The following is a 22,746-nucleotide window of genomic DNA, read 5'->3' on the forward strand; positions in this document are numbered from 1 at the left end:
GGAGGTCTCGAGGGGACAGAAGACGCGCCGAACGGAAGACGCGCCGCTCGGCACCGGGACCCTCGGCCGAGGAAAGAGTGGGATTAGTGGGGAGCTTAGTGAGGGTAGGCCGAGGAGTTAGGCGGCTACCGGGACGGTCCACGGGAAGGACCAAGTGGAGAAGCGTCTACCTCGGGTGTGATCCGGTGATACTGTACGTAAGTGTATTAGTTGATATAGTAAATAAACTGGCTAATTAATAAACTGCTCCTCTCTCACATTAACATAGCCACTTCCGTGCCCAGTTACATGCTAATTTCTCACATTAACATCGCTAGACCCGGCCACTTCTTTATGACCCTTGGGCTACACCCATTTCAAACCTTTTAAAACAGTCTGCCTCAGCAGCAGATCATGATTTCCCACCTGATGACGGAAGCTTGTGTTGCGCCCGAAACGTCGTGATTTATTTAATTTTCTACCCACCTGACTTTACCGAAAGAACCAAAGAGTATGGATTCCTGCAGTCACGAAAACTTCAAATCAAGATTGGCAAGAGCCCTTACAGAGAATGTCGTCTCCGTGTGGGTTTACACCACAACAGTAGTAACGAATTGGCACGTGTTGTTTACGTGGCAAAGCTGACTAATGAATTGGCTGTTGTCGAGCGATGAAAACATGAGCTGCGTTATGCGCAGTCCTCACCTGAAGCTGGGCACCGGGATGGATTCTGGACAAACCGGCACCTGGACTCCACGCTCCCACTCTGGTCTCCAGGGGTCGGCGAGCAGATAAAACTGACCCGGCACCAAGGATCCGGAGTCTGGCAGCTTCATGGCGCTGATGAGGTCAGTGCGGAAAATCTGGAGCACATCGAGAACAAGGGGCCGGGGTCAGTGGAAGTGACGATACGGCCGACCAGAATCTCCACCACCATCATCATCACCACCGTCACCACCACCGTCAGCCATGTATGGATGTATGCAAAACTTTCTTCACACCCTACGTAGCCAACCGCGCTAGTCGGAGGTGTGTATGTTGAACTTCTTTCGCACCGTCTCGTGGCACGACCCCGAATGCACGAGTCGAATATCACTGGGGATTGGGGGGACTAAAAAAATAAAATTCTAACCAAAATAAATCTACCCACACACACATACACGGGTAGGCGGGAGGGGGCGGGCTACATTCCACGAGAGCGACTCAGCTCCCGCGCAACTGTTCAAGGCATGAATTCAGAACAAATATACTCAAACTGACGAGTTCAGTGCATCGTAGAACCACGGGCACGCTGCCCGTATTCTAGCGCCGAACGTCATTGTACAGATCTGGTCTCGCGCAGACAACAACAATAACCGCCATTCGCCATGAAATTGCGGTGACGTCACCACGGCGCTTGTGCCAGGCTAAGTGCAATTTAAGGCCACGAGAAGTGTCGAACGCCCTCTGGCAGGAGGTCACGGGACAGACCCAGGTGCCATGGGTTAACTGATTCACACAGACACGCACCCACAACAACGCAACACGCTCGCAAGCAACGCTGTGTGGCCTTAAGAAGAAGAAACCAACAATATATAACGGCAAACTTTTCGGGCAAAGGGCCCCTCCATCGCAGCACAGAAAAACTCAAGAGTTTGTGCACTGCTGCTGCCAACGCACCACCACCACCACCACGTGTTCAGCGACGCCGTCACGATATTCGCTCTCACGTTTTCGTCGTTGTTGTTGTATTAAAACAGAGGTGGCAGAAGAGCACACCGCCTCAAACCCAGCGCAGTAGGACGACCGCCGTGGCTCGCATGTCCACGGCACTTCGCTTGGGAGAGCGAGAGGCGTGATTGGAGAGCCCGAACCACCGCCACCCGTCTTGCCGCCGAGACCGCCCCCCCCCCCACCGCCACTGAGGTTGCGTCTGCCACGTGAATGCGAACGCATGATGTTGTAACAGTTCAACGCGTTAGTAGGAGTAGGAGAACGGCTTTCGCGACCAATAATATCCACTGGAGGTTTTTTCAATCTTGATTTGAAGCTTTCGTGACTGCAAGAATCCATACAATCTAAGACAGTCTGCCTCAGCAGCAGGCCACGCTTTCACACCTGATGAAGGATGCTTGTGTTGTTCCCGAAACGTCGTGATTTGTTTTATTCTATACCCACGTGACTTTGTTGTTTGTTGGGGTGAGATCGCGTAAATATAAATTCCAGCCAATTAGCAAGAATGCGTCAAGTAAACAAAACGTGGCATTTCGTTACGAGTCCAGCCACACGCACACCGCTTGTGTGTTGAAGGGTAAACCCACCACATTTTACCGATGAAGCGAATTATAATGACAGGTGAAACGTCACGGTAGTCGAACTGTAAGCGTTGTGAGTTTACTCTCCAAAACACAGGCGTGCTCAACTCGTAACCAATCAGGCACATTTTCTTTACGTGACAAAAAAGAAAAACCTCACTAACTGGCTGCGTCAGGGGATTGCGGGTTTAACGACACATTTATATGCACGCAATCCAACCCAAACAAGTATAACCCGTAAAAACAAAGTTTTTCACTCTAAATCCTTTTTATGCGTGGCGGCTAGAGTCCTCTCGTCCTCTGGCCTGAGATGGCTGCCACCTATGGGTCAGATGATTGTCTGCCAGTATTAAGCAATTGGTAATTAAATATTTAATTTGTTTTCCCTAAACAGTGTAAAATTTTGGAAAAATTTTTTGTCTCGCACAACGAGTCTGTGTGCAAAATGTCAGCTCGATTGGATTACGGTAAGTGGGTTAAAAAACGACCGAAAGATTTGCACGGTCGTAAGCAAGCACGCAAGCAAGCAAGCGAACTTAATATAAAGGATTTAAAAAAGCCTCTCACGGATCATTTTAGCCGCGAAAGAGCCAACGTGTTAAACCCACGGCAAGTTGACCCATCGCCATCTGTTCCCATCTGTACGTGGCCCCCTAGCACGTATGCGAGGGTTTTCTCCGGGCGCTCCGGTTTTTTCTCCCACACGTATAATAATAATGATAAACAAAACCCTCCACTGTGGATGTTGTAATGCTCAACGGAGAGAGGATGCGCGCTTCCCTCCCTACCGCGTCTCTTTGTGCGAAGAGACAGCAGCGGTGTCGTGGCGATTGTAGAGGACGAGCTTCACTAGCCGGCTTCGCCCGGGACGTGGATTCTTGTCTTGGATTAATACGCGAAGGGTGGGGGGGCGGGATGCGTGACGTCATCAGGCGCACTGCGTGATGTCATCAGGCGCACTGCGTGACGTCAGCAGGCGCACTGCGTGACGTCATCAGGCGCACTGCGTGACGTCAGCAGGCGCACTGCGTGACGTCATCAGGCGCACTGCGTGACGTCATCAGGCGCACTGCGTGACGTCATCAGGCGCACTGCGTGACGTCATCAGGCGCACTGCGTGACGTCATCAGGCGCACTGCGTGACGTCATCAGGCGCACTGCGTGACGTCAGCAGGCACACTGCGTGACGTCATCAGGCGCACTGCGTGACGTCAGCAGGCGCACTGCGTGACGTCATCAGGCGCGCTGCGTGACGTCATCAGGCGCGCTACGTGACGTCAGCAGGCGCGCTGCGTGACGTCATCAGGCGCGCTGCGTGACGTCATCAGGCGCGCTGCGTGACGTCAGCAGGCGCACTGCGTGACGTCAGCAGGCGCACTGCGTGACGTCAGCAGGCGCACTGCGTGACGTCATCAGGCGCACTGCGTGACGTCATCAGGCGCACTGCGTGACGTCAGCAGGCGCACTGCGTGACGTCATCAGGCGCACTGCGTGACGTCATCAGGCGCACTGCGTGACGTCATCAGGCGCACTGCGTGACGTCAGCAGGCGCACTGCTTGACGTCAGCAGGCGCACTGCGTGACGTCAGCAGGCGCACTGCGTGACGTCAGCAGGCGCACTGTGTGACGTCATCAGGCGCACTGTGTGACGTCAGCAGGCATCACAGATGTGACGTCACCGCTCACTTGCCGTGCAAAATATATCTATTATTGCGCCCCCCTCCCTCCCCAAAATACAAAAGCCTATGTTTATACTTTTTCCATTGTGTACAGTCTGGAAAGTACCCACACGCCAAATTTCAAGTTTGTAGCTAAACATTTCCAACAGACACACACATTCACACATTTCCCTTTTATATATATATAGATGTACGCGACGCGGTGGGTTGGTGGTTGCAGCGGCGGCGGTTACTGCGGTTAGCGCGCCGGGCTGCAGAACTTGGCACAATCAGAGTTTTCATTTCCTGGCCGTGGCTATTGGCAGTGGCAGGTGATAGACCCGAATCAGTCCGGAGTAAGCTCAGCAGCAGGTTCAAGCTTGGATAACGCTCGGATGGGTGGACACCGTGCATGCCAGGTTGTCATCAGCTGCTGTGCTACAGCGTGGTCAGCGGAGCTAAAGCCATTGTTGCACGACACTTCGACGCTCCCTCGCCGATGCTCCCACGCCTTTGCCAAGCCGGCACTAGCCAGCGCGGTGAAGTACGGTCAGAGGACTCCCCCCCCGTGATCCACACAGCGTCGCTATCCACACAGTGTGGGGGAGGCCTTAATCCAGCAGTAGATTGACAAAAGCGCCGGACGTGTACACGCTCAGTGTATTTGGAATGCACGATCTGTTAATGGTCGTGATGATGATATGAACGATGCTGCTGATGATGATAGACGAGATATAAGTAAAGAGACCAGTATCATGAGAGCCGTGATAGTGATCGCGGCAGTAGTGATGATCATCATGTTGGGGGTGCCACAGTGCCGAGATGTTAACTACCTCGCCTGGCATATAGGTCGCGGGGTCGATCCTGCGCGTCTCTCTCCCTGTGGCCGCGTGGATTTTTCTCCGTTTTTTTCCCTCCAAGTTTAGGATCAACGTCACGCGAACCACTGCTCAGCGGTTGACAGGTTTGGTATGTTATGCCATCTAACCCAACAACAACAAAAAAGAGAAACCTCGGTTGCGAGTGCTGCTGCGTCTCGGGCGCTTTTCTTGCGAGCGGCGGATTTTTTTGCCGCACCGCTGGCGGCTCCTTGCTGGAATGCCGGCCCCGGTTCCACGCCGGCACGGGGCGCGTGCGCCCAGAGTACCGAAGTCGCCAACCGTTGCCGAAGAGAGCAGAAGCAGCCAAATGTTCGCGACGTTCCCGCGAAGAAACGTCACGAACATTCGGTGCGTCGGTCCGATGGCGATAACAAAAAGGTAACAACGGAGTCGTTAGGAAAGGGGCCCCAGAAGGCCGCTGACATTTGGCGCGTGAGCGGGGAGGAGCGGCGGGCTCCGTGGTTAGTGCACCGCCCGCGACGGACGTGGCCCCCTCCCACGACCGACGCGTCGGCGGCAAGCCACGTCTGCAAGCGTTCCCGAGGCCTCACCGGGCACGCACCGATCGGCGTGGTGAAGTATGGTCACACAGACCCCCTCCCCCGCCCGCCCGCCCCCCGCCCCCCCTCCCCACGTGCCGAAACGGGGTACAGGGACGCCTTCATCCACCAGTGGCTTCAAGAACGAGGGCCCAAAAACGTCGCCAAGTGTGTCGTTTTTTTCCTTCTTTTAAGGCCACACGGTATTGCTTGCGAGCGTGTTGAGTTGTTGTAGGTGTGTCTGTGTGTGTCGTGGGGAGCGGTAGTGTAGCCGTTAGCGCGCTGCGCTACGAACCCGGCGATCCGAATTCGATTCCTGCTCAAGGCCAACACCAGTGACGATTTCTGAACCTATTCCGGGCCTCCCCTAGGTCGACTCAGCCTCAAATGAGTACCTGGTGCGGTGTGTAAACATCACTACCGGGGAGACAAAGGCGGCCGGGCGTGGCGCTGGCCACTCACCCCCTCGTGCGCCGTGCCAACCTTCAGAGGTGCAGCTCGCCTAACAGGCACTTGCCCCAACAGTCTGTTCAGGTTATACGTGGGGGACCTTTGCCTTGTGTGTCAGTCAACCCATGGCACCTGCTGGGTCCGTCCCGTGACCTCGCGCCAGCGGGTGCCTTGACACTCCACGTGGCCCTAAAGTGCGCACAGCCTAGCGCAGGCGTCGTGGTGGCGTCGCCGGCGCTTCGTGGCGAATGGCTGCTGCTGCTGCTGCTGCGGTCGCTGTTGTTGCTGTTGTTGCTGTTGTCGCTGTTGTTGCTGTTGTTGCTGCGGTCGCTGTTGTTGCGTGCGCGAGACCACGTGTGTGTGCGACGACGCCAGGGCGCCGGCTTTTTGGGCTGCGTTTGGTTGTCGTTGCTCTCCCTCCCGGAGCGTCTCGCGACCAGGAGACTGCGGGTGGCGTGCCCGCGGCTCCACGGCGCACCCAACCTAGCTGGCCCCACATTGGGAGAGCTCCACTCTGTCACGTCGGAGGGCCCCCCCCCCTCCCCCCGTTAACCTTCGAGAGGTTCACGCGGGACTTCATAAACCGTGGGAGCCACCGGAACGGCACAGCGGGGCCAGTGTGTAGAGCCGGCGGCGGCCGCTTGCGGGCCTCCAGACCGCACCAACCCCCCCCCCCACCCGCTGAACCTCGCACGTCGAGTAAATTCACGACGGGGACTCCATGAATCGAGGCACTATTTTACAGGCGGGGGGTGGGGGGGAGGCGGGGGGTGGGGGGCAGGCGGGGGGTGGGGGGGAGGCGGGGGGTGGGGGGGGAGGCGGGGGTGGGGGGGGAGGTGGGGGGTGGGTGGGGGGGGGTTGCGCCCCAGGAATTTCGCACCTCGGCCTCACAACCCTCGGGCCGCCCCCTCTCGGGGCCGCGACCGAACGGACGCGGAAGGGAGCCGCCCTCTGCGCCGGGACGCTAAGACATCGAGTTAGTTCGTCTCGTTACAGGGTGTCGGCGATGATTGCACGCCCCGATTGCGCGTTGATTGCACCTGGATTGCGCCTCGATTGCACCACGATTGCATCACAATTGCGCCTCGATTGCACCATGATCATGCCCCGATTGCACCACGATTGCACCATGATTGCGCCCCGATTGCATCACAATTGCGCCTCAATTGCACCACGATCATGCTCCGATTGCACCTCGATTGCATCACAATTGCGCCCTGATTGTACCACGATTGCACAACGACCGTGCTCCGATTGCACCCAAATTGCGCCCAGATTGCGCCGTTGTTCCACTCATTACGGAGACGCTGTTATTCCCCCAGGCTTCGCGTCGCTATTTCAGGAAATGTGCCCACTCAAGGTGAAATCGCAATAACGTCTCTCACCCACCTCCAGACTGCGGCCCCCTTCTCACTCGGGAAGTCACACAGGTCCGCCGCCGTCGGTCAATCGTCCGGCCAGGGATTAAACATCACGGCCAACGGAGGCGGTTGCTCAAGTCGCAGGCGAATGGCTAAAGCCCGGCAAATTTGTGGGGCACGTCAAATCACCGCGTAGTCGTAAATAATGAACTTACGACGACGGACAAAGATCCCCCCCCCCCCCCCCGTGTAGCGTGTTCCAGACTGTGGGGGCAAGTGCTGTTAGCGAGTAGCAGCAACTACACACAGACAAAGGTCCCCCAGGTAGCCTCTAACAGGACTGTAGGGGCAAGTGCTGTTAGCGAGTAGCAGCACCCATGAAGGTGCGGCACTGTGGCGCACGAGGGGGTGGGTGGCCAGCACCACGCCCGGCCGCCTTTGTCTCCTCCAGTGGAGATGTTTACCGCACGCCGCACCAGGTACTCGTTTGAGGCTGAGTCGACCTCAGAGAGGCCCACGACCGGTTCACAGTCGTCACTTGGTGTTGGCCGTGAGCGGGAATCGAACTCGGGTCGCCGGGTTCGTAGCGCAGGGCAGCGCTAACCGCTACTACACCGCCGCTCGCCGTGAATATAAGACAATCGCACATTCCGCATGCAGTAAAAATGAGACAGAATCATGAACGGAATTTCGTAGCGCATATCGCAAGCCTGAAATCGCGACAAGCTGTGACCAAGTGGTTCGCGTTGGGTGCTAGTGGCAAAGCCTCACGACTTGGTGACCTCAAGTCCTCCCGGTCACCGAAAAAAGAGATTCCATTTTGCGTACGCGACACAAACGGAGAGATGCAAGCGTGGAACGAAGTTGAGTGATGGGGAGAGGAGCGCGCAGATTCGAGGATGTACACAAAATCAGAGGCATACGGACTCCACAGGATGGTAAGTGGCATCCGGGCAGCACACGAAAACTAAACTAAAAACTAAACCATTGTTTAACACGTAAGGCTTTCGCGACCAATATTATTCATAATAAAGTGTTTTTGGGGTCACTCTTCAACACACCGGTGGGCTAATGTAGTGAACTATTTTGTCTTTTGCCAACGTGACACTTTTTTTTACTGATTGGCCGTGTCGGGTGGTGGAGGGTTACAACACATTTATAAATAACGTGATCTAACCCAAAAACTTTATTATGAACCATGGTTATATTTCACCAGGTAAGGAGGCTGAGCTGCGATGTAGCTGTTTGTCAGAAACGACCTGGCTACCACAAATATGGCTCAACAAAGTGGGCTAATCATCATCACGTGGAAATTCATGTCAGCCAAATGCTCTGAATGTCGATTCTAAATGTGGAGGGAAAATCCGAAAACGCGGAGAAAAATCCACGCGACCGCAAGGGCAAGAGAGAGACACACAAACTACAAAAAATACAGCAGCAGGCATCGTCAGGGTCGGGATCAAACCCCTTGACCTACTCTATACCAGGCGAAGTAGTTACCATCTCCTAGCCACCGTGATGATGACCATGAGAGAGAGAGACACGCAGACTCGAAATATACAGCAGGCAGGCGTCAGGGTCAGGATCAGGATTGAACCCACGACCTCCTGTATACCAGGCGAGGTAATTAACATCACCCCACCGCTGGAAGGAGTTCCACAGAGCGAGGAGAACAGCCAGGGTGGCAGACAGAAGAGGGACCGGGCCGTCTCGTTGGGCGACGGTTCCAGGCGGTTCGTTGCGCCGCTGAGCGCGGCAGAGAGACAGAGACACGGCGACAACGCGGAGCGGTCTTCATGCAGCGGTGCGTCGATACGTGGCCGGCGATGCGTCCATATGTGGCCAGCGGTGACGATATCGACTGATGAAAAAAGGCCAAGGGAGCCCCCCCCACGCCCGCCCACCCTCCCGCCGGCCGGCGCTCTTCAGAAACGGCGGCGTGGATCGCTTAAACAAAATAAACAAACCCAGAACCCCTCCCTGCGTCGTCGCGAATGCCGGTTTTCAACAAATTTTTGGCCGAATTTTATGAATTTCGTTCTCTCGCTGCTTTTCAAAGGCTACCAGACGGCTCCCAGAAAACGCATCAGTCATCCGCGCGCTCGAGGCGTTCGGAATTTGGCACGGGAACGTCAAAGGTCCCCGTTCGCGCATACCCACCAAATATTTTATTTTATTTTTTTCCCGAGAGGCAGCCTGGCGCGCGCTCACCAGCGCACCTGGCTGGGCCACGTGGGGCGGGCGGCGGGAATCAACGACGCCACGGGGGTCTCGACGAGCAGCATCCTCCTGCCGGGAGCGGCCGCTTGCGCAGAAGCTCGGCGGGGCGGACGACCGAATCGCTCGCAGTGCGCGTCGGACGGCTCCGCAAAAACCCATCGCAGCGAGCGCTTTGCGGTCACCGCGGGGGGGGGGGGGGGTGATGGGGGTGAGGACGCACTCGGCCGTGACGCGTCCCCACCCAGGGATCTTTGCGGCGACGGATTTCCCACCGCGTGCACGCGGTTGGTCGTTACCCGTCCCTCAACGACGCCGATCAGCTTGCTCGGTGAGCAACCGCTCGCTCAGATGCGGACGAAAGTCGAACAAAACTATCTTTTATATTTCACCAGGTAAGGCCCACCGATCTGTGCATCTTTTCTTCAGAAGGGCCATGGCCACAAAATGATAGTGCGACGTGTTAAACTCAACAGCAGCGGCGTATCGTCGCCACGTGGAAATTGATGACGGACAAATATTCGACACGTTGGTAAATGTGGAGGGAAAAAACTGGAGGACCCGGGGAAAAATCCACGCAACTACGGGGAGAGAGAGACACGCAAACTCCAAATATACAGCAGCAGCAGGCATCGTCAGGGTTGGGATCGAACCCACGACCTCCTGCATACCAGGCGAGGTAGTTAACATCTCCTAGCCACTGTGATGATGATGGGAGAGAGGGAGACACGCAAACTCCACATATACAGCAGCAGGCATGGTCAGGGTTGGGATCGAACCCACGACCTCCTGCATACCAGGCGAGGAAATTTCTACTTAAAACTTTTGTGACTGCAGGAATTCATATTCTATGGTTCTTTTGGTAATATCAAATAGATAGAAATATAATAACAATAAAATAATACAAATAAAGTGAATAAAAATAATACAAATATCACGACGTTTCCATCGCAACACAAGCGGTCGTCATCAGGAACTGGGAGGTTAGCCTCTGAGGGCAAGCTGCTTATAAAGGTCTAGAGGTGGGCGGGGCAGCTAATGTTAATGTAGGAGAGGTCTCTGTAACCGGCAGTAGGTCTACCCCAATCAGAGAGCTGTTTATAAAGGTTTAGAGATGGGCGGGGCAGCTAATGTTAATGAGGGAGAGGGCTCCAACACCGGCAGTAGGTCGACACCAATCAAAGCATTGCACCTCGCTCCACACACCCACACTGCTGATGGTGGAGGCGGACAAGAAAACACAAATCAAGTCATGACCCAGAGTGGTTGATGACATCTTTACAATGATTGCTGAGTTTAAAACCGTCGTCTCGGTTCAAATTGTGTCTGTGTCTGTATATATGAATGGCTTCGTGAACGAATCTTTGTCTGTATATATGGATGGCTTCGTGAACGAATCTGTGTCTGTATATACGAATGGCTTCGTGAACGAATCTTTGTATATACGGATGGCTTGGTGAACGAATCTGTGTTGATAGCTAGACGGCTTGCAAAGCACCATCGTCTTAGAGAAATCAATTTCACGTGAGCCAGCCGCATTAAAGTAATGATCAGCCACGGCCGAAGTACTGGTCCTGCCGTGTTTCAGATCTGCCATTCAAATGCGTTGAGATGCAAGGTAAAGGCCTCTGAAACCCCCAGGCGTATAGGCAGGCGCTATATCAGGAACATACGTGTGTGTTGAACTTCTTTCGCGCCGTACGGAGCCAACCGCGCTAATCAGAGGTATGGGGGGGAAGGGCAACAGACTAAACTAAACAACAACAACTTTCAGTTCTGAATAAATTAGTGTTCCCATCGAGATGATGTCAAGTGCGTAGCTCCCAGTTGATTCCGAATATTGGAAGGCAAGGAAGAGGCGTTCCAGACGGCCGCAGCAGCGCGTCTGGAAGCGCCGCGCGACGATGCGGTGACCGCCGTCTGTGTCCCACGGACAAAAAGAGTCGGCGGCGGATTGGGGAGGGGGCCTTCCTTCGACCTTCATCTCCCGAGGGCGCATCCTGGCTCCTCCCCCCCCCCCCCCCTTCTATATATAATCTCGTGTCTCTTAGGGCTCTCTTCACTTGATACAGTAATTTTGCTGTGACGGTTCCACCTGAAGACGGAAGCTTGTGTTGCCTCCGAAACGTCGAGATTGAATTTATTTTAATTTTTATCACCTACGTGACTTTACCGAAAAAAACAAAGAGTACGAATCCTTGCAGTCACGAAAATTTTAAATCTAGAATTAGTGTACCGGGACACCAATTTAACGCTGGCGGAGATCCAGAACCGGTTCGGAGAATCGCCACCGATGTCGGCCTGGGCGTGGAATCGAACCCCGGGGCGGCGAGATCCGCGTGGCAGCAGCGCTGTGACACGGCCGCTCCCCAACACGCGACGCGCTCCACTCTCGATGACTCGCTCCAGAATTTGCTTGATTAATAAATGGCTGCTCAATAATGTCAGTCTGGAAAGCATAGCGCTGTAAACCCATCACGGTTTACCCCGTGTTCTTGTACGGGGAAATTGAGTTTTCAGGTCCATACGGCGTACGGCTGTTTCAATGCGGGATTTGTAGGATGAACGTTGAGATTTAGAAGAGGCACGGGGTGAGCAACGAGGTCTGAATTGGTCTGTGATAACGTAGGGGCACTGATAAGGGGTTGACAGGTATGCTATACACTACACTATACACTACACTATACACTACTATACACTACACTACATTACTATACACTACACTATACACTACTATACACTACTATACACTACATTACTATACACTACACTATACACTACTATACACTATACTACATTACTAAACACTACACACTACACTATACCATACCTGGCAACCCATCACGGTTTACCCCGTATTCTTGTACGGGGAAGTTTAGTTTTCAGGTCATAAGGGGCACGGGGTGACCAATAAGGTCTAAATTGGTCTGTAGTAATGTAGGGGCACTGATAAGGGGTTGACAGCTATGGGAACGCCGCTGGGGTGATGGACTCAAACCTGATTTTAATTGACACGCGGGGCGACAATGATCGGAGGTCTCCAAAGACAAAGATCCCCCGTATAGCCTACAGCAGGCTGTTGGGGCAAGTGCTGTTAGTGAGCACCTATTAAGGACAGCGCGGCGCACGAGGGGGTGGGTGGCCAGCACCACGCCCGACCGCCTTTGTCTCCCCAATGCTGCAGTTTACGGATGAGTCGACCTAGGAGAGGCCCGGGACAAGCTCAAATATTCGCTGGCACTGTTATTGGTCGTGAGCGGGAATCGAACGCTACGAACCTCTACACTACTGCGCCCCATACAACAAACACAAAGATCCTCCGTGTAGCCTTAACAGACTGTAGGGGCAAGTGCTGTTAGCGAGCACCTATGAAGGCCGGCATGGCCCACGAGGGGGTGGGTGGCCAGCACCACGCCCGACCGCCTTTGTCTCCCCGGTGGCGATGTTTACACACCGCACCAGGTACTCATTTGAGGCTGAGTCGACCTAGGGGAGACCCAGGATCAGTTCAGGATAATCGTCGCTGGTGTTGGCCGCAAGCGGGAATCAAATTATCGTCACCGAGTTCGTAGCGCAGCATGCTGACCACTACACCCACCGCTCCCCACAAAGACAAAAGAACCCCCGTATAGCCTTAACAGACTCTAGGAGCAAGTGTCGTTAGCGAGCACACACACACACACGCACACACGCACAGCGACGCACACTCTCACACTCATTCGCTCACCACCCCCCACCCCAACCATCACCCGCCCACCCGCCATCACGCCCAGCGAGCGATTCGCGTCAACCCCCGACGGAGCCGGCCCCATCGGGCTGAGCCACGGCCGAGGAGCTGGGGGGGGGGGGGGCGGCCGCTTACGCACGACCAGTGACGCGCGCTGCGCCACACGCCACTCGCGGGAGCCGCGCGTGACGCGGGGGGGCCCTCTCCACGTCCCCCGCGACGTGGCCCAGACGCCGCCTGTTCCCGCCGCCTCCGGCTAAGGTTGCAACGCGCGCCCCAATTATAGCCGCGACCTCCGCCTGACTCCCACTCACCTCAGAGAGCGGCGGGCTGCTGGGGCGGCGGTGGTGGGCCGACCTCACGCGCCCCCCCCGGCGTGCGCGTGTGTGCGGCTGTGAGTCGTGTGTTATGGGGAGCGGTGGTGTAGCGGTCAGCGCTACGCCGCGCTATGAACCCGGCGACCCGGGTTGGATTCCCGCTCACGGCCAACATCGGTGACGATTGTCTGAACCGGTCCTGGGACTCCCCTAGGTCGACTCAGCCTCAAATGAGTACCTGGTGCAGTGTGTAAACATCGTCACCGGGGAGACAAAGTCGGCCGGGCGTGGTGTTGGCCACCCACCCCCTCGTGTGCCGTGCAAGTGAAGAGTCAACAGAGTCAGGCTGTATTGATTTGTACTGCGTGGAATCCGATGAGCTTCAAAACTCGTTTTCACAGATGTCCAGTTGCGGCCTGGGGTTTGTATTTTCGCGATGTAACCCGCAAAAAAACTCTTCATTCTGGATAATGAGGGATTTCTTTTTTTGCGCGTGCGTGTGCTTTAGCTGGAAAGCATCTGACGCACGTATTTGGGCATTCGACGTCTCCGCCAGCGGCCACGGCGCTTCTCTCCGCTGCTGGATGGCGGCCTCCCCCGAGCCGCCACGCGGATTCAACGGCTCCCGTCTCCCTCCGCGTGGAGGCCACCATTCGCTCTCGCCACGCGGCGCAGTTCCCGCTTATCCCGAGCGCCGTTGTTGTTGTTGCTGCTGGTGTCGTGGTCATCGCCGCGTCGCACGTTAACACGCGGTGAGGAAAGGCGGCGACTCCGTCGCGAGCGCTGGAGTCGCCCGGTCACCGGCCGGGCGGTGACGCACGCTTGGCCCGGTTGCAGGTGCGGTGTTTTTTTCCCGTTTCACAACAACAGCGCCGATGCCGACGCCACCGCCGCCAGTGTCAGGACTCGGAGAAAATACAACAACCTCCCCCCCCACGCCGCCCCCCCACGCCGCCCCCCCCCAAATGCCCCCCCCCCACGCATGGCAACAGCAACTCCCTCGCTGCGGTCACCAAGGGGGAATTAACATCGCGGCAAATATGACGCACATTCATCAAGTGGCTGGAAAAATAAATAAACGACATTTGATCTCCGCGCAGGTTTTCGGGTCGCATTGCCGCCGCCGCCGCGTCGTTCGACAACGGTGCCTCCGACGTTTCGCTCCACGCGCCGCGACCTTATGCGGGAACTCGACTTGAATGTTGCGTTCCGTCAGACCGCGGGGCTTTCCCCAACGAATGCCATCACGGAATATTACGCGGCGGCAGCAGCAGCAGTTAATTATTACAGAATAATAAATCTCCATAAAGACTCGGCACTCCTGCGCCGAGTTAGGAGGAGTGCTCCTGCCAATAACACCCAGAAAGCCAGTGAGAATTCTGCCGAATAAAAACATCACCGCGCCGCTACGTGCACGAAACTCTCCGGCACGTGCCGCGACAGGAACTGCTGCAAGATCCGACGCCGCATCCGTCTGGTGCCCGTCGAGCAGCATTGGCTTCCAAACGGACGCGTGAATAAGAAGGTCGCCCTCATTACGCACACAAAGCGCTCGCCGCAAATCAACCGCGGTAGTTCGCTGATCTCGTCAAGGAGCATAAACCACCATCACACGACAAAGATCCCCAATATAGCCTGAATAGACTGTAGGGGCAAGTGCTGTTAAGCGAGCACCTGTGAAGGCCGGAACGGCACGAGAGTGGGTGGGTGGCCAGCACCACGCCCGACCGCCTTTGTCTCCCTAGTGGCGAGCACAAACCACCATCACGCGAACTCCCCCCAGACCACAACGCAAGCAGGACGGCTGCTTGCGTTGTGGCCGAAACGTCGTGAGAATTTGTATTATGTTTTATATTTCCCTTCTATGTGACTTTACCGAACGAACAAAGAATATGAATCCCTGCAGTCACGAAAGATTTAAATCGAAAAATAAAATCCCCCCAGACCTCCGATTAGCACGGTTGGCTACGTACGGCGCAAAAGAAGTTGAACGTAGTACCGACGACTCCTTTTCAGGCAGCTCCTGCCAAGCTTTGTGCACTAGGGGCGTGGCGAGGCCAACACGCACACATTCCATAAGGCCGACCGCGGCTGATGAGATCCAGAGGGTCGCTGCCAGTCTGTTGAGCAGCAGAGGGCCTCAAGCGCCGGGTGGCAGACCGAGGCAGAGGAGGTAGCAAAAGGCTTCAGGGGCCGGGGGTTGAACCAGGTTCACTCACCTCATCTGGCTGGCCATGTGGCTTGGTCACGGTCGGCAGACTCGGACGTCCGGGTCTGCCGATCTTCCGCCACTGCCTCTTCCCTCCTGCCAAACGGGCAGCGGCGCACAAAGGGGGAAACGAATCAATGACGGATCGACGCTGTTGTGCATGCACGTGTGTGTGTGTGTGTCGGACGCCCTACTTCCACCGGACACGGGGAAAACAAATGAAATTGTCCGGTAAATGAACGCGCCGATGTATGTGTGGGCCCCGCGCACACCGCTGCATTGAAAGGACGATCCACACGCGCCGGACGTGCTGGTTGCATCATCAGGCAAATTCCCAATGATGATGATGATGCCGACGATTGTAACTTACCGGCGAAACGTCGGTACCTGGATCGTTGAGCGCATTTGGATCGCTCCTCCCGCACGGCGGTGGTGGTACTCAAGCAATCATAATAAATCGGCGCGCGTGTTCACGTCACAACTGTGTTCATGAGGCCGTCGGGCGGTGGATTGCGTACGACAAAACAACAAAGACAAAGATCCCCAATATAGCCTGAACAGACTGTAGGGGCAAGTGCTGTTAGCGAGCACCTATAAAGGCCGTAACGGCACGAGAGTGGATGGGTGGCCAGCACCACGCCCAACCATATTTGTCTCCCCAGTGGCGATGTTTACACACCACACCGGGTACTCATTTAAGGCTAAATCAACCTAAATGATGCCCAGGACCGGTTCAGATATTTGCCAACGGTGTCGGCCGTGAGCAGGAATCGAACTCGGGTCGCCGGGTTCGTAGCGTAACGTGCTAACCACTACACTATCGCTCCCCACGACACACACAGACACACACACAGACACACACACACACAACACACACACCACACACACAGTTACACAGACACACACACACAGACACACACACAGACACACACACAACACACGCACCACACACACACAATCACACAGACACACACAACACACGCACCACACACACACAATCACACAGACACACACACACACAAGCGCGCACGGCATTGCACTCACGCAGCAAACCGTGACCTCGAAATAATCGATACGTGAATCACGATAACATTGGCGGCCAGGGCCTCCGACGTGCTGCAATCAATGAAGGGTTTCCGCGTCCCCAGGGCGAACCTCGGCCTGAAGTGAGCAACGCCGGTGTGGTGAATCCGTGACTTTCATCGGCACTGGACAGCCACCCTTGCGACACGCGCGCGTGCGGCCTCACGTGCCGATTCACTCGCGGGGGAGAGGGCCTCCCCCCCCCCCCCCCCCCCCCCCCAGCGGCAAGCATGCGGGTCGGGGCAAGTTACATTTGAGCATCCTCCGCACGCGTTGGTCGGCGCGGGTTGGCGAAGGTGGGGAGCATGGACGTCGGAGCGCGGTGCAGTACAGCATCTCGCCACGGTGGGCGAGATGCTAACCACCTCGCGTGGTACACAGGAGGTCGTGGGTTCGATCCCGACCCTGACGCCTGCTGTATATTTGTAGTTTGCGTGTCTCTCTCTCTCCCCGTGGTCGCGTGGATTTTTCTCCGGACCCTCCGGTTTTTCCCTCCACGTTTAGAATCAACGTCGCCGCGCGTTCAGAGCATTCGGCTGCTAGAAATGTCCACGTGATGATGATGATCAGCCGCCACCCGTGGAGCTATCACTTGTGACCAGGTCCGCTTCTAAAATAAAGCTGCAAAGTTCGGTGGACCTTGCCTGGCAAAATAACAAAACAGTCTCGATTTGAAGCTTTCGTGACTGCAGGAATCCAGACTCTTTGGTTCTTTCGGTAAAGTCACGTGGGTAGAAATAAAATAAAATCAAACAAATCACGACGTTTCAAAGAGGCCTGATGAGGCCTGATGACGACCGCTTGTGTTGCGATCGAAACGCCGTGATTTGTTTTATTTGATTTCTAACCACGTGACTTTACCAAAGTAAAAAAAATAGTTTCGTTTTAGTTTCTATGCACTTCATCACGTGCCGGTCACTCGCCCGTTCAATCGCTACCCAGGGCCAAGGTTAAATGGGGGGCCTGCGTCTTGCATGGCTTGTTGTGTGTCTGCACATACATGTGTCTGCACATACACGTGTCTGCACATACACGTGTCTGCACATACACGTGTCTGCACATACATGTGTCTGCACATACACGTGTCTGCACATACGTGTGTCTGCACATACGTGTGTCTGCACATACGTGTGTCTGCACATACGTGTGTCTGCACATACATGTGCCGGGCATGACACTGGGGATGGGGTAGATGGGGGGGGGAGGGAAGCTGTTGCCGCACTGCGTCACGAACCCGGCGACCCGAGTTAGATTCCCAACATCGGTGACGAAAACTGAACCGGTCCCGGGCCTCTCCCGGTGTTCAACTCGGCCTCATGAACACCCCGGTGCGGTCTCATAAACATCGGTGCTAGGGAGACAAAGGTGGCCGAGCGTGGCGGTGGGCCGCCCCTCGTGTGCCACGTCGGCCTGGACAGGTGCTTGCTAACGGCACTTGTCCCGACAGTCGGTATGAGAAGGTCTATCAGGGGCATGTTGATCTTCGTGTGCGTTTCTTTTTACCGGGTTTGTAGTCGGAGTCTTCGCTACAGCTCGAGTAGCTGCCCCTCTTCATCCTGGTCTGCGCATCGCAGACAAACGCACGCACGCACGCACATACACGCACACACGCACACACACGCACACACACACAAGAGGTTGTTAGGCAAAACCAAAGTGCGCAGAAGTGTCCCACAAGTCGCCGCTCGGCGTCACCGGTGACATTGATCATCGCGACCGCGCCAGGGCCGGTGCACACAAGTACGCTGCGTGTGTGTGGACAGGGTTGAGTGGGGTGACGGTCGCGTAGCGGTTAACGCGCTGCGCTACGAACCCGGCGACCCCATTTTGACTCCCGCTCACGGCCGACACGGGTGGCGATTATCCGAACCGGTCCTGGGCCTCCGCTAGGTCGACTCAGCCTCAGATGAGTACCTGGTGCGGTGTGTAGTAAACATCGCCACTGGGGAGACAAAGGCGGCCGGGCGTGGTGCTGCTCACCCACCCCCTGGTGTGCCGTGCCGGCCTTCATAGGTGCTGCTCGCTAACAGCACTTGCCCCAGCAGTCTGTTAACACGTTAGAGGGGTTCTTTGCCTCTGTGTATACTGCTGGGCAAAAGCCTCTCCATGCCGTATCGGTAAAGGGGGTTGTGTGACCATACTTCACTAAGCTGGTCAGTCAGCGCACGCTGGTGTCTGTATGTTCAACTTCGCGGGGCCCCAGAACCGGCAGATATCACTCATCACTGGTCTGGTGTCCAGTGTGTTGTCCCATCAGCACGGTTGGCTAGAGACGGTGCGAAGGAAGTTGAACGTACATACTACACTATACTACTCTACACTACGCTATATACTACACTATACACTACTATATAAAAAAACTACACTATACACTACTATACACTACACTATACACTACTATACACTACACACTACACTACACACTACATTACTCTACACTACACACACTACGCTATATACGTCACCATACACTACTATCTATATATATAAAATCGTTCATGTCTGTGTGTCTGTGTGTGTGTGTGTGTATTTCGGCCCATACGCACTTTCATTGGACGGCGGTTGCCCCTGGCAACGAGTAGCAACTTTTCTCCGCGGGGTGGACGCCATTTTTAATAGCGCGGCGGGGGGGGGGGGGACCGGCACCCGTACCCAGCGTTCGCCGGGTGGGAAAATCAGGCAAGGCGGGAGGCTCTGCACGGTGCTAGGCCTCGACACCCAACACGCCACTCTGAGGTAAATTCATACAAATTTTACGTCCTCTACAGAGTGGCGAGGGAGGCAGAGTGGCGAGGGAGGGACTCAGCCTCAAAACGAGTAACTGGTGTGGCGTATTAACATCGCCACTGGGGAGACAAAGGCGGCCGGGCGTGGTGGATACAAGTCCCGGGCAAAGCCGGGTCATGACTATGTGTGTATGTGTTTATGTGTATGTCTGTGTGTCTGTATGTATGTGTGTATGTATGTGTCTGTATGTGTTTGTGTGTATGTATGTGTGTGTCTGTATGTATGTGTGTGTGTATTGTGTATGTGTCTATGTATGTATGTGTGTGTTTGTATGTATGTGTATGTCTGTGTGTATGCATGTGTGTGTATGTGTTTGTGTGTATGTGCGTGTATGTATGTGTGTGTATTCTGCAGCAAGCGCGTGTATGTGTACCTATGGACGCGCGCGCGTGTGTTGTGTAGGGGGAACGGTAGTGTAGTGCTTAGCGTGCTGCCTGTGTCTATGTGTGTCTGTGTGTGTGTCTGTGTGTGTGTGTCTGTGTGTGTGTCTGTGTGTGTGCGTGTGTGGTGTGTAGGAGGAACGGTAGTGTAGTGCTTAGCGTGCTGCCTGTGTGTGTCTGTGTGTGTGTGTCTGTGTTTGTGTGTCTGTGTGTGTGTGTCTGTGTGTGTGTGTGTCTGTGTGTGTGTCTGTGTGTGTGCGTGTGTGGTGTGTGGGGAGCGGTAGTGTAGTGGTTAGCGTGCTGTCTGTGTGTCTGTGTGTGTGTGTCTGTCTGTGTGTTCTGTGTGTGTGTCTGTGTGTGTGCGTGTGTGGTGTGTGGGGAGCGGTAGTGTAGTGGTTAGCGTGCTGTCTGTGTGTCTGTCTGTGTCTGTCTGTGTGTTTCTGCGTGTGTCTGTGTGTGTGTCTGTGCGTCTGTGTGTGTGAGGAGCGGTGGGTGTAGTGGTTAACGCTACGCTGCGCTACCAACCCGGCGAACCGAGTTAGATTCCCGCTCATGGCCACCACCGATCAAGATTATTTGAACCTCCCATAGGTCGACTCAGCCTCAAACGAGTAACTGGTATGGCGTATTAACATCGCCACTGGGGAGACAAAGGCGGCCGGCCGTGGTGGATACAAGTCCCGGGCGAAGCCGGGTAGTACAGCTAGTACTACTATACACTACACTATACACTACACTATACACTACCATACACGACACTACTATACGTTACACTACACACACTACGCTATAGACTACACTATACAATACTATACACTACTATACACACACTACACTACACATTACACTACTGTACACTACACATACTACGCTATATACTACACTATACACTACTATACACTACACACACTACATTATACACTACTATACCCTACACTACACACGCTATACAATACGCTATACAATACGCTGTACACTACACCATACTAAATTGAAAACCCATTTCTTTAGAACTGCTCTTTGTCGTTAGTTTGCTGTCCATCCCTGCCCACCCCACACCTCCGGTGAGCACGGCTGGTTCCGTACGGTGCGGAATCATTTCAACTTGCAAACATTCACGTCTCCTGCGACAGACACAGAGACACACACGCATGCACACGCACGCACGTAGGTGCGTGCGTGTGCGCGCGACCGGGGAATCGAATCTCAGTTCGTCAGATCCATCGCAGCTTCCCTCGCGTTGGCATCAATTGTCGTGAGCGGCGTCAGCACGATCGCGCGGGAGTCATGGAAATGTTCTCCGTGGGGATGATGCCCGTGTCTCACGAGAAGCCTTCGGCGTGGCAAGAAGACCGACGGTTGTGGATGTGCCGCAGGGTGGTGATGGGTGTAGAGTGGTGATGGGTGTAGCGTGGTTATGGGTGTAGGGTGGTTATGGGTGTAGAGTGGTGATGAGTGTAGAGTGGTTATGGGTGTAGCGTGGTGATGGGTGTAGAGTGATTATGGGTGTAGCGTGGTTATGGGTGTAGAGTGGTAATGGGTGTAGAGTGGTTATGGGTGAAGAGTGGTGATGGGTGTAGAGTTGTTATGGGTGTAGGGTGGTGATGGGTGAAGAGTGGTGATGGGTGTAGAGTGGTTATGGGTGTAGGGTGGTTATGGGTGTAGAGTGGTTATGGGTGTAGAGTGGTAATGGGTGTAGAGTGGTGATGGGTGTAGAGTGGTTATGGGTGTAGAGTGGTGATGGGTGTAGAGTGGTGATGGGTGTAGAGTGGTGATGGGTGTAGAGTGGTAATGGGTGTAGAGTGGTGATGGGTGTAGAGTGGTGATGGGTGTAGAGTGGTTATGGGTGTAGAGTGGTTATGGGTGTAGAGTGGTGATGGGTGTAGAGTGGTTATGGGTGTAGAGTGGTGATGGGTGTAGAGTGGTTATGGGTGTAGAGTGGTTATGGGTGTAGAGTGGTGATGGGTGTAGCGTGGTTATGGGTGTAGAGTGGTTATGGGTGTAGAATGGTGATGGGTGTAGCGTGGTTATGGGTGTAGCGTGGTGATGGGTGTAGAGTGGTTATGGGTGTAGGGTGGTTATGGGTGTAGAGTGGTTATGGGTGTAGAGTGGTAATGGGTGTAGAGTGGTGATGGGTGTAGAGTGGTTATGGGTGTAGGGTGGTGATGGGTGTAGAGTGGTTATGGGTGTAGCGTGGTGATGGGTGTAGAGTGGTGATGGGTGCAGCGTGGTGATGGGTGTAGAGTGGTTATGGGTGTAGCGTGGTGATGGGTGTAGAGTGGTGATGGGTGCAGCGTGGTGATGGGTGTAGAGTGGTTATGGGTGTAGAGTGGTTATGGGTGTAGGGTGGTGATGGGTGTAGAGTGGTGATGGGTGTAGAGTGGTTATGGGTGTAGGGTGGTGATGGGTGTAGAGTGGTTATGGGTGTAGCGTGGTGATGGGTGTAGAGTGGTGATGGGTGCAGCGTGGTGATGGGTGTAGAGTGGTTATGGGTGTAGCGTGGTGATGGGTGTAGAGTGGTAATGGGTGTAGAGTGGTTATGGGTGTAGAGTGGTAATGGGTGTAGAGTGGTAATGGGTGTAGAGTGGTTATGGGTGTAGAGTGGTTATGGGTGTAGCGTGGTGATGGGTGTAGAGTGGTAATGGGTGTAGAGTGGTTATGGGTGTAGAGTGGTTATGGGTGTAGAGTGGTTATGGGTGTAGCGTGGTGATGGGTGTAGAGTGGTAATGGGTGTAGAGTGGTTATGGGTGTAGAGTGGTTATGGGTGTAGAGTGGTTATGGGTGTAGAGTGGTTATGGATGTAGAGTGGTGATGGGTGTAGAGTGGTTATGGGTGTAGAGTGGTTATGGGTGTAGCGTGGTTAT

General features: G+C 54.8%; 1 protein-coding gene across 1 annotated transcript in view; it reads right to left on the bottom strand.

Annotated features, from left to right (window-relative positions):
• The window catches only part of LOC133357787 (protein Jade-1-like), a gene marked incomplete at its 5' end in the record, with an annotated part of 90,913 nt that overhangs the window by 23,713 nt on the left and 44,454 nt on the right, over positions 1-22,746 (bottom strand). The window contains 3 exons of the mRNA XM_061575906.1: positions 685-842; positions 15,643-15,728; positions 18,219-18,276. Coding sequence (XP_061431890.1) covers positions 685-842; positions 15,643-15,728; positions 18,219-18,276 — 302 coding nt within the window. The remainder of the gene's footprint in view (positions 1-684; positions 843-15,642; positions 15,729-18,218; positions 18,277-22,746) is intronic.

Source organism: Lethenteron reissneri, chromosome 59 (genome assembly GCF_015708825.2).
Source record: "Lethenteron reissneri isolate LAM-NWPU_2019-01 chromosome 59, ASM1570882v1, whole genome shotgun sequence".
Classification (NCBI taxonomy): domain Eukaryota; kingdom Metazoa; phylum Chordata; class Hyperoartia; order Petromyzontiformes; family Petromyzontidae; genus Lethenteron; species Lethenteron reissneri.